The following is a 12,315-nucleotide window of genomic DNA, read 5'->3' as shown; positions in this document are numbered from 1 at the left end:
TCAAAAGTGAGTCGATGAGCCTATGGAACCAAGCCACACTCATGCTGAGTGACAATGCCATAGGCAAACAATAGGCCTCCGAACTTCAGCAGTGCATGCATGGAGGATACCAGAGAAAAGCTATTCTCTCGCCCACCCCCTCCCGGACTATTTTCCATGTGGGCGGCAGCAGAGCAGAGGGAAGGCAAATCTTAGTCTCTCAACCAGTTTCAGGACAGAGCCATTTCAGTACAAACAGTAAAGCCTGAGCTTTCTGGCTATAGCTCAGTCATTTCATATGACTTAATGCTCCTCACTGTCCTACCTGGAGAAGAGTCATTAGACAACCCAGATATCTTAGATGGAGGTGCAGGGGGATAGACATTCAGCTCTCAAAGTTATTATCCATAATGAAAATGAAATACATATTTGCTGCCAATGTAATCTGGGTGTCCATTCAAGTGACTACAGCCATGGCAGATTAGCTGGGGCCTGAACTCATTATGATGCCGTCATTGCATCCAATTTGATTCATCATGTCGAGATATGATAAGATTAACAGTGTTTAACAAAGTGTACACAGTTAAGCACCATGTATAATTTGATAGTATGGTGGAGAAGGAACTAGGAATATCAGTGAACAAGGTTTCACATTTCCAAGAGGAGTAGAACATAGTCAAGGCCCAACATTTTCAGCTTTAAACAAATGTTCACACATCCAGTATATACTGTATTGTCGTTTTCAAACACCCCAAATATATTATTTAAAGGGTTATGCTGTTCTTACCTAACTTCAGCTCTCCAAAGTTACCACAGCCGATCTTCTTGCCCACACGGAAGTTGGGCCCCACCATGAGCACTCCGGAGGAGCCTGATCCCGAGGGGCGTGAGTGCCCGCTGCGCCCCTGACCTGCCTTGTTGCTGCGTGCAGGTCTCTCACCCTCTTTCTCCCGTGAGTGCTCCATGGCTCAAGGTGCCACCCAGAGGACTGGAATGGGAGGATGTGCTCCCTGACAGGGGCTGCTCTGCAGCTGGGCAAAGGGGCCGGGGCAACGGGCTCTGCCTCCGCCCGCCCCGGTCACTGTGACCTTGACATTTGGGTGGGAAGCAAGAGCTTTCACAGGTATCCTGGAAACGAGAGGAAAGGAAATGTCAGAAATAGTCTAATTTAATTTTCCTGCTGAGATGAACCATGCAGTGACTAGGTATTGATAACCCATGACAATAAAAGAACTCCACAAAAAAAACATTCTGACCACTTCAACTATATTGTTTACCAGAGTTTATCTACAGGAGAGTCCTTAATTTATACTTTCAGAATACTTTTTCCCAGAGCACCATGGTATTCCCCAGTTTGACAAGCTTGCTGGACAGTTCAGATGTGCCATCCTGCACTATTCACAAGTTTTTCCACATAGGACTATGTAAAGTAGCCTAACACTTAGCCCCATCCTAGGGTTTGCAATATTATTATCCTGTTGTTTTCTGCACACACAAAAATGTAATACATTTAATAATTTAGCAAATTCCAAGAGGTGGCTCCATAAATATTTAATGACTCCCACAGTATCAATTGTCTTCACAACATGTTTGACAGCCATCTCGATACGAATTATATGACTCACAAGACAAATATTACCAAATTCAAAATCAGTCACATAAATCTCAGATTACATGCAGGGGTTACTTTATCAGCCCCCCCTCCTCCAAGCCAGTATTTTCTTAATTGATATTATTCACCTCATAAGTACAGAGGCAGTGCAGATTGGCGATAATTTGCCAAGGCCATGAAGAGGAATGAGAGGGATGTGGAAGCATTAGTAGCCAGTCCCCTTAACCTCCCTATTCAATGCAAGGGCTGTGGCCTGGGTTTATGGCAACACAGGGAACCAACACATTGACTGTAGTACTCACGCAGGTTAAATATTGGACCACTGCTACTCAACTTTTCAAAATGCCTACAAGGCCCTCCCCTGCAGTCCCTTCTACAAATCTGATCACGATTCTATTTTGCTACTCCCTTCCTATAGGCAGAAATTCAAACAGGAAGTACCTGTGCTAAGGTCTATTCAACACTGGTCTGACCAATCAGAATCCATGCGTCAAGATTGTTTTGATCACGCGGACTGTGAAATGTTCCGGGTAGCCTCAGAATAACATTGACGAATACACGGATATGGTGACGGAGTTCATCAGGAAGTGTACTCAAACCAAACCAGAAACAGCGGATAGATGGCAGCATTCGCACAAAACTGAAAGCGCGAACCACCGCATTTAACCATGGCAAGGTGACTGGGAATATGGTCGAATACAAACAGTGTAGTTATTCCCTCCGTAAGGCAATCACAGGCAAAACGTCAGTATAGAGACTAAGTGGAGTCACAATTCAACTGTTAAACCACAAGACAAATGTGGCAGGGTCTACAGACAATCCCGGATTACAAAGGGGAAACCAGCCACGTCGTACACCGCCGACTTGCTTCCGGACAAGCTAAACATCAATTTCGCACGCATCGAGGATAACACAGTGCCACCGCTGTGGGCTCTCCTTCTCCGTGGCCGACGTGAGTAAGACATTTAAGCATGTTAACCCTCGCAAGGCCGCCGGCCCTGACGGCATCCCTAGCTGCGTCCTCAGAGCATGTGCAGACTAGCTGGCTGGAGTGTTTACGGACATATTCAATCACTCCCTATCCCAGTCTGCTGTCCCCACTTGCTTCAAGATGTCCACCATTGCTTTCTTGGGTACAGGAACATAAGGTAACTGAACCTAATGACTATTGCCCCGTAACACTCACTTCTGTCATCATGAAGTGCTTTGAGAGGCTAGTCAAGGATCATATCAGCTCTACCTTACACCCTAGACCCACTTCAATTTGCTTACCACCCCAATAGATCCACAGACGATGCAATAGCCATAACACTGCCATCTCATCTGGACAAGAGGAATACCTATGTAAGAATACTGCTCGTTGACTAGAGCTTGGCATTCAACACCATAGTACCCTCCAAGCTCATCTTTTAGCTTGAGGCCCTGGGTCTGAACCCCACTGTATGCAACTGGGTCCTGGACTTCCTGATGGGTCTTCCCCAGGTGGTGAAGGTAGGAAACAACACCTCCACTTCACTGATCCTCAACACAGGGGCCCCACAAGGGTGCGTGCTCAGCCCCCCCCCCCCTGTACTCCCTATTCACCCATGACTGCGTGGCCGACGCATGCCTTAAACTCATTGATCAAGTTTGCAGACGACGCAACAGTAGTAGGCCTGATTACTAACAATGACAGCCTACCGGGAGGAGGTGAGAGCTCTCAGAGTGCGGTGTCAGGAAAATAACCTCTTACTCAACAAAACAAAGGCGCTGATTGTGGACTTCAGGAAACAGCAGAGGGAGTACACCCCTATCCATATCGAAGGGAACGCAGTGAAGAGGGTGGAAAGCTTCAAGTTCCTAGGCGTACACATCACTGACGATCTGAAAAAGTTCACCCACACAGACAGTGTGGTGAATAAGGAGTAAAACCCTAAAACTTTTACAGAAGCATAATTGAGAGCATCCTAACAGGCTGTATCACCGCCTGGTACGACAACTGCATGGCCCGCAATCGCAGGGCTCTCCAGAGGGTGGTGCGGTCTGCCCAACACATCACCGGGGGGAAACTACCTGCCCTCCAGGACACCTACAGCACCCAATGTCACAGGAATGCCAAAAAAACATCAAGCACAACCACCAGAGCCACAGCCTGTTCAACCCGCTATCATCCAGAAGGCGAGGTCAGTACAGGTGCATCAAAGCTGGGAACGAGAGACTGAAAAACAGTTTCTATCTCAAGGACATCAGACTGTTAAATAGCCATCACTAGCTGGCTTCCTTTTAGAAAATATACCATATTTGTAACTAATAGACATACGTAGGCTACCTATATACTGTACTACCTACACAGTGAGAGTTTAGGCTATTAACTAAACTACAACCATTATAGTGGATAGGCCTACATACTAGGTGAATCAATCATTTCCCATACATTAACAAATTTAAGACTACATCACACATTTTGGGGAATTGACCTAGCCTCAGTAATCATGATGGTATATGATATATTTGCCACTACTAGACCGAAATGAAACATAGCAGGACAGGTCTCACCAACCTTCAGAAAACATTAAGCATTTGGTTAATAATTCATTATAGAAAGTCATTATAGAAAATCAATGTCTTCAGATCCCCCTTCATTTCCTACAATTGTCTGCTCCATCTCCCTCTGACAATGGCAGGAGAGGGCCTTGGTGCTAGGGATATGTCAATGTACTCCACAATATGGTTTGTTATTCAGCTGAGTGACATGGGATCTCACAAATTAGGCCAGCTTCCTATGAGAGATTTCCTGCGCTTGGATCAAAGAGTTTCTATTCGCAGAGGAGAAGTGATAGAGAGGGGAAAAAAGCAGTCACTGTGAGATGGCTATCAAAAGACAAAGATAGTTCTGTGCTTCCTGCACCCTAGATGCAAGACCTTCAAACCTTTGACTGTTTCACTAAGGCCATAGTTTGTTACAAGGCTGGTTTGGAGACCCTTTTCTCAATCTAAACCGATCTGCGTGCTCAGACTGCATCTGACAGTGACTGCCCAGCAAAGCATTTTCCCTCCATTGTCCATGAAGAGTATTGATGGAAACGGGTTAGTCTGGCACATCGATCAAATCAGTGCAAATAACCCTTGACGCACAGCATCCAATCAGACCTGGGGTCACAGAGAATGGACGTAATATCAGACAAAGGCACTCGGTATAGAGGGGCTTCATGAATAATTGAAACCTGTAAAACTTTGAGATGGGGTTCACCAGTCAAGTGAGGGGAGGCAGATATAAACCGTTACAAACACGAGATGAACAAGACACTATTATATCTCCTCTCCTTCCAGTTTACTACACTTCAGACCATTCAGGCCATTTACACTACAAGAAATACCGGCAATGTGGAGGATAACTTTAGCAAAAAGGAAGTGCCATGAACACAGTCCAATATTGGAGGAAATTATCAGGGAAAATAATGAATTTAGACCTACGGTATGTTTGACAGGCCTATTTATTTACGGATTGTTTTCAGAGTGGTCATGTTCCATGTGCACTAATTCAAGACATTCTAGGATTTCATTGCAATTTCAGGTTCACTGATGCCTTACTAGTTCTATGGAGTGAAAAGGCTGTGGATGGAGGGGTTTTTACACTTCAATCCAGTTACTGCCCAATGAAAATAGGCTGTTTTTTTCTTAAGGCAGGACAAATAAAAAAAAGTACAGGGGCAGGTCTTTTACATGTCATTGTGACAAAGGCTGGTGTTTCAATAGAGAATGTTTGTGTGTGTCTCACGCCTGCAGTGACTCAGTCACACCACCCTCACATATTCCCACTTCAGAACTAGTGGAACGCTCCCTCCTCCCTGAAGGGATTCTGCATAGCTCCTGTTATGCGAAGTCCAGCTCTGTGCACCTCGCCCACTTCATGGCTAAGCCTACTATAGAGCCCCACAGTGTAGGTGTCATAATACGCATAAAACCTAGAGGTCAAACAGGGAAATGGTTCCAGTCATTTTACCAACATTTATTTTTCCCATATGGGATTTTACAAACACTTAAAGGGAGGTGTTTCATGTAGGCTTACCCTGGTGTGACATTTTGATAACCACGTTGATCCCTATTGGACATGGTGACTTATCAATATATTCAACTTATTTATTCTGATTCGAAAATGATAATTAGCATTAATGTAGACTTGATGCAAGACGACAAATCCCTGCACGTCAACTCTAGCTGACACCTTTACAAACAGGTATTGTCCATTGTCTATTTAAAGAGACTTAGGCAATTTATTAATTACTACATTTAGCTAACATTAGATCAGATCATGGTATTTGTAGTTCTTTACAATAGCTACATTAGCAGCTAATTAGCGTTTCATTTTTTGCAGGAAAAAACAGGCAAATATGTTGGTAAGTCACCTTGTCCTAGAGAGATTTACAGTTCTCAAAATGTCACACCAGGGTAAGCATACACAAAACACAGCCCTTATTAAGTGTTTCCAAAATCCCCTATGGGAAACATGAATGGTGGAAAAACAATTGGAACCATTTCCCTTTTTGACCACTAGGTTTTATGGGTGTTATGAATCATAATGTGGTACACTATAATGTGTGGAATGACACAGTAGCCACTACACTGCTGATAACACTGGTTGTTGTTTGATGTGTGTGTTTCAAATACATTCTCACTCTGTCTGAATAGCTAACAATGTATTTTTTTTATAGAGACCTGTGTATTCTTTCCATTCGCAGCATTTAATCAAATGAAACAATGTCACACCGTCAAGGAGTGAAGTTCTTATGTTGCCAAACGTTACACAATGGACAGCTCAAACTATGACAAATTAACAACAAAAATACAAACAGGTTGTTCATACCTTAACAAAAAAAGGAAATGTCCTGTTCAATTTGAGCCTTCACAGGGCTCCTTTAAGACAGTATCTGATGGTATAGTGCAAGTTTTGGTGTCATTTTAAACCTTACTGTAGGCTCTGGAATATAGGTTAGGCCTAAAGAGCATTATGGCTTACAAAGAGCGTTTAAAAAACAAAATTGGCTATGATAAACCCCTGCTACACAGTGATGTAACATGGACAGCCCTGTGTTACCATGGAGTCAAGAACATGCAGTGAAGAAAAACAAAAAAATGAACACCTGCTCACCAAGTTTAACACTCTGGAAACAGGCAGAAAGGTTGGGAAATCCCCAAGAGTAAATTTAAATAAAGCAGGAGTAATTTTGTCTGGATAAAACAACCTGGACACAGGCCTAAACTAATAGAAAAAAAACAGCCAATGTTAAATAATCTCTTCTAAACTACAGAAAGATGCAGGACTGCCACCGATGGTCTCTGACTAGCCGATCAGAATCTAACCTCCAGCAGCATAGTTAACTAGCGTGCCATGTACTTAAGGTAGACCCGATGGTACATTCAAAGCATGGTACATTTATTTCCAACCAACGTTTAGCCTACTTGCTGATACTTTCTACATTCTCGATGTAGTGTCTTGTAAAATGTCGGTTTCCAGTTGTTGGTGGAACTCTGATACCCAGAGAATATTCCGCAAAAAAAATGTAATCCACACCTGTGCCTTCCAAGTCAAGAACGGCAAGTAAAGGTTGTTAAAAAATAAAAGTTCCATGCTTTGAATGGACCATTGGATCAATCTCCAGTGCAAGCTAGCTAACTATGCTGCTGGAGGTTTGATCTGATCAGGTAGGGCTGACTAGATTGTCTTCATATTTTAGACTCATTGGAACATACTGCCCAAGCTTTAGTTTAGTTTTTGGATTGGCACGCTGAAGGGTGTGAAACCATTGACGACAGCGGTCCACGATTCTACATGTTGAATTGGTTAAGACTGCTGGCAGGTGGTCCCTGTAACACACCGCAGGTACTACAGGAGATGGGACTGACTTTTTTTTAGCTCATGTCATTTGATTTATTTAGCCAGGATAGCCCACTCAGTAACAATTCAGCCACTGTTTGGGAGGGAGTCCTGGGTTCCATAGATCGTCAACTTGTTATATATAGCCTAATACTTTCCTGTTAACATTGTCTGAAATTCCAACCCAAACAGGACCAACACAACAACGAACCAGCAGAGTAGATTAAACTATAATATTTTTTTAAACCAAATTCTTACTTAAAGTTATTTCACGAGATAGCTTCTATTATAAGCGTCCCATCTTCAAGGAGGATGTGGCTAGGCCACCTGGAAAAGCCATTGAAAAGTTATTGTACATTTTATGACGAGCCTCAACTACTTGGACAGGATCAATGACCATAACGTTAATATGATCTAGATAGCATAGCCAGTTAAATAACGTAGGTTGCATACTACTTCAGGAAGGGTTAGATTAGTTCGCTGGAAAGACGAATATTGTTTGGCTGAAATGCTCAACTCAGACACCTGGCTAGTTTGGTTCTGACAAGGTTTTGAGTAACGGGACAGATGCTGGACCTAACTAGCTAACTTACTGTAGATATCTTACATTAGCTAACGTTACTTATTATAAAACTAGCGACTCTCCGTTTTACTTATTAGAACAAAACGAATCACTAATGTTAGCTATTAGCCCATAAACGATATAGCTAGCTAGTTAACTAATGACGGAAACTCGCACTTGACTGGCAACAAACACTCCCAATTCAATCCACTGTCGGCACCACACAAACAGAACAGTGAAACCAAGATGCATTCCCTGTGTGGTCAAAATGTTGTCTAGGTAGTTCGTTAGCTAGCTGGCTAAAGGTAGCTAATTGTCCAGACACTGTCTTTAGTTCAGGGTATTAAGTTGTTAGCTAGCTAGCTGCTAAACCTAGCCTAGCCGGCGTCGTTCAGAAATGCAGCGGTTAGCAAACGTTAATGGACTAGCTTTAGCTATTAGTCAATGTGATCTTGCGAGGTTTGTGGAAATATAAACTTACTTTCAATGTGATCCTGGGTGCATTTAGTCATTTATTTTCCGTTTGTGTAGTGACAATTACGCCAGAAACAAGGTCGAGATGTCAATTTGGCTAAGGTTATGTCAAGCTATGCCTCCCAGAGCCCTGTTCAGTTCGCCTCCACTGATATGAAAGTGTTCCGGATGTGTTGATCCAAACTAGAAAGGAAGGAAGAGGCGAAGCGAGAGGTTTTACTCCGCCCAAAATCTGTCTACGAAAATAAAACCACGTGAGGAATTTTTGTATGGCGGTTTGGTACAATTGTATAAATGCTAACAGATCATTTGTGGTTTCGACATGTTTTTGCGTTGTCAAATTAATTATGCGAGAAATGGCTGTAGAAACGCCTTTATGCGCAATTATTGATAGCCTATAATAACAATCATATCGAAGTAAATTTGGGAGTCACGCGATGACATGTTGTGTGGTCCTCCCACTACGACAAGGGAGACCATGCAGTTTGTTAGGCTCCAGAGTAAGCACATTTGGATGAACTTCGCAGGGTGGTGAAAATGCACGGTATGAGCTTGATGCTCCTTTCCAATAAATGCCGAGTGTCTTATTCTGGTGACATGATGATCGATGCTTGACAAATACAAAACATTCCTGCTCTTATCCATAATATCCAGAATAGGCTAGTGTACAACAGCAGTCGGTCATAGGTTTGGCTTTGGGTCAATTTTTTTTGTCAGCTAATAGTCGACAGAACAGAATATAATAGTGGCCCAATTCATTGGCAAATTAAACACTTCATTTTTACACATCTGGTTAGTAGGCTATATAATCATGTCAATAACACATCCTAATATTTTCAAACTGATTACACTGATAAAATCCCCAATGTCTTTTAAATTAGTTTTACATTTATTTGTGCATTGATTGCTTGCAATCAAGAGAAAATATACTATGAAAAGGGCTCAAAAGAAAGGTGGATAATGAAAATAGAAGTTTCAGGCAAGAATTGATGGAGTAATATGCATATTTACCATATTTCTCCAATGTCAAACCAGTGTCTTGTTTGCAACGAAACGTTTGCAGTTTGCAAATATTTAAATATTAGACATCCTTATCAATCTTAACATGGCACTTTCAAAAGTTACCTTTCCACCCAGACAGAGGTTCCACCGAGGCAGAACAATTTAAGCTTCAACTGCTGGCTACTCGTTCATTGTTTAACCTAACAACATACGTGTTTCCCTATAAACTGCCTGGTATTAAACATTTTCACTTCTCAGAAAGTAAAAAGCTCAATTAATAGGGATAGCAAAGTACATTTTTCCTCTAATATTGAAGGCTGCAGCTCAGCTTCAGAATGTCATAGCGAGAAATCAATATATATATATATATATATATATATATATATATATCAATATATGCATGAGTCACATATTTTGTGGGAATTTTAAAGCTGGTTTCTAGAATAATGCATCACGAAGTTAAGCGTTATAACAATGCTTATCTTGATAGTTTTTTATTTAATTCAAAATATAAAGCTAAAAATAAGTATCATTTTTGCCATTTTCTTTAACAAAAGGTATGGCATACCTTCACTCAATTTGAGCTCTGGTTTTAACCAAACACACCAAGCCCTTCCCAGGCATAGAGCTATTTAAGGAGTGCATAAAGACAGTTTAGGTCGATTTGGTTATACTGACAAATCTATGGATAGCATAATTGGGTCTGTCAAAGAGGTAGGCCTACCTTTTATTTTCTTTAATGGGAAGAAATAGGCTCCAATATAGCCCTCTTGTTGTGAGTGAAGTCAAATAAAAATGAAGACAACTGTTTAAATCAATTAAATTGAAATAACTTAATTATTGCCTTAATCTATGGATTTCACATGACTGGGAATACAAATATGCATCTGTGGGTCACAGATACCATAAAAAAAGGTAGAGGCATGGATCTGATGTGACTACCATTTTCCTCATGCAGCGCAACACATCTCATTCGCATAGAGTCGATCAGGATGTTGATTGTGGCCTGTGGAATGTTGTCCCACTCCTCCTCAATAGCTGTGTGAAGTTGCTGGATATTGGCGGAAACTGGAAAACGCTGTCTTACATGTCCATCCAGAACATCCCAAACCTGCTCAATGGGTGACATGTCTAGTGAGTATGCAGGCCATTGAAGAACTGGGACATTTTCAACTTCCAGGAATTGTGTACAGATCCTTGCGACATGGGGTGTGCATTATCATGCTGAAACATGAGGTGATGGCGATGGATGAATGGCACGACAATGGGCCTCAGGATCTCGTCATGGTATCTCGGTGCATTAAAAATGCCATCAATAAATAGCAATTGTGTTCATTGTCCGTAGCTTATGCCTGCCTGCCTGCCCATACCATAACCCCACCGCCACCATGTGGCACCCTGTTCACAACGTTTACATCAAACCGCTCGCCCAACCAATGCCATACACGTGGTCTGCGGTTGTGAGGCTGGTTGGACGTACTGCCAATTTGATGGGGGGCCTCCCGGGTGGCGCAGTGGTTAAGGGCGCTGTACTGCAGCGCCAGCTGTGCCACCAGAGAGTCTGGGTTCGCACCCTGGCTCTGTCGCAACCGGCCACGACCAGGAGGTCCGTGGGGCGATGCACAATTGGCCTAGCGTCGTCCGGGTTAGGGAGGGCTTGGCCGGTAGGGATATCCTTGTCTCATTGCGCACCAGCGACTCCTGTGGCGGGCCGGGCGCAGTGCACGCTAACAAAGGTTGCCAGGTGCACAGTGACACATTGGTGCGGCTGGCTTCTGGGTTTTAAGAAGCAGTGCGGCTTGGTTGGGTTGTGTAAGCGAGGACTTTTCGACCTTCGTCTCTCCCGAGCCCGTACGGGAGTTGTAGCGATGAGACAAGATAGTAACTACTAAACAATTGGATACCACGAAATTGGGGAGAAAAAGGGGTAAAATTCAAACAAAAAAAACAAAACAAAAAAATGAATTTGATGGAACGTTGGTAGAGCACCACAGTGCTGCGTCTCTCCAACAGCACCCATTGACGAGCTAAATATGAGAGGGGTGGTTAGTGGAAAAATGTTTATATTGGAAAGATGATATATTTCAGGAGATGCTATATTTCTGGATGCTGTCCATTGAAGGTGGTCACATACCAACTTTGTGAATGGGATGGCTACACTCTTCGCAAGCTACTATACTTGGAGGAGGACTCATATGCACACTTTAGTTTGTTCAAAGCCAACTCATTTATGTTTGGTTTACACAGACAAATCAGATCAGCACTTCTGCCAATTATAGGGCAAAAGATCAGAATTGGACTGCCTGTATACAGTGCATTCCAAAAGTATTCAGATCCCTTGACTTTTTCCACATTTTGTTACATTACAGCCTCATCAATCTACACACAATATCCCATAATGACAAAGCAAAAACAGGTTTATTGTACCCTTCCCCAGATCTGTTCCTCGACACAATCCTGTCTCGGAGCTCTACGGACAATTTCTTTGACTTCATGGCTTGTTTTTTGCTCTGACATGCACTGTCAACTGTGTGACCTTATATAGACAGGTGTGTGCCTTTCCAAATCATGACCAATCAATTGAATTTACAACAGGTGGACCTATCAAGTTGTAGAAACATCTCAAGGATGATCAATGGAAACAGGATGCACCGGAGCTCAATTTCGAGTCTCATAACAAAGGGTCTGAATACTTATGTAAATATGGTATTTCTGTTTTTTATTTGTAATAAATGTGCAAAAATGTCTAAAAACTTGTTTTCACTTCATCAATATAGGGTATTGTGTGTAGATTGATGAGGAAATTTGTTTTAGTTAATCCATTTTAAAATA

At 42.4% G+C, this 12,315-nt stretch overlaps 1 protein-coding gene across 19 annotated transcripts in view; it reads right to left on the bottom strand.

Moving 5' to 3' along the window:
- The window catches only part of LOC139373398 (casein kinase I-like), a 70,541-nt gene extending 61,888 nt beyond the window's left edge, over positions 1-8,653 (bottom strand). For 18 of the 19 annotated variants that reach the window (XM_071113885.1, XM_071113928.1, XM_071113991.1 and 15 more), the window contains exons 1-2: positions 8,489-8,642; positions 767-1,107 (exon numbers count right to left, since the gene is read on the bottom strand). In XM_071113885.1, coding sequence (XP_070969986.1) covers positions 767-944 — 178 coding nt within the window. In that variant the 5' untranslated portion in view covers positions 945-1,107; positions 8,489-8,642. Of the gene's footprint in view, positions 1-766; positions 1,108-8,488 lie in introns of all 19 variants that reach the window. The other variant, XM_071113952.1, reaches the window with a different exon arrangement.
- Positions 8,654-12,315: the final 3,662 nt, after the last annotated feature.

The sequence above is a fragment of the Oncorhynchus clarkii genome, chromosome 2, assembly GCF_045791955.1.
Source record: "Oncorhynchus clarkii lewisi isolate Uvic-CL-2024 chromosome 2, UVic_Ocla_1.0, whole genome shotgun sequence".
Classification (NCBI taxonomy): Eukaryota; Metazoa; Chordata; class Actinopteri; order Salmoniformes; family Salmonidae; genus Oncorhynchus; species Oncorhynchus clarkii.
Note: the sequence above shows the minus strand (reverse complement) of the source record. Positions and strands in the feature narration are given on the sequence as shown.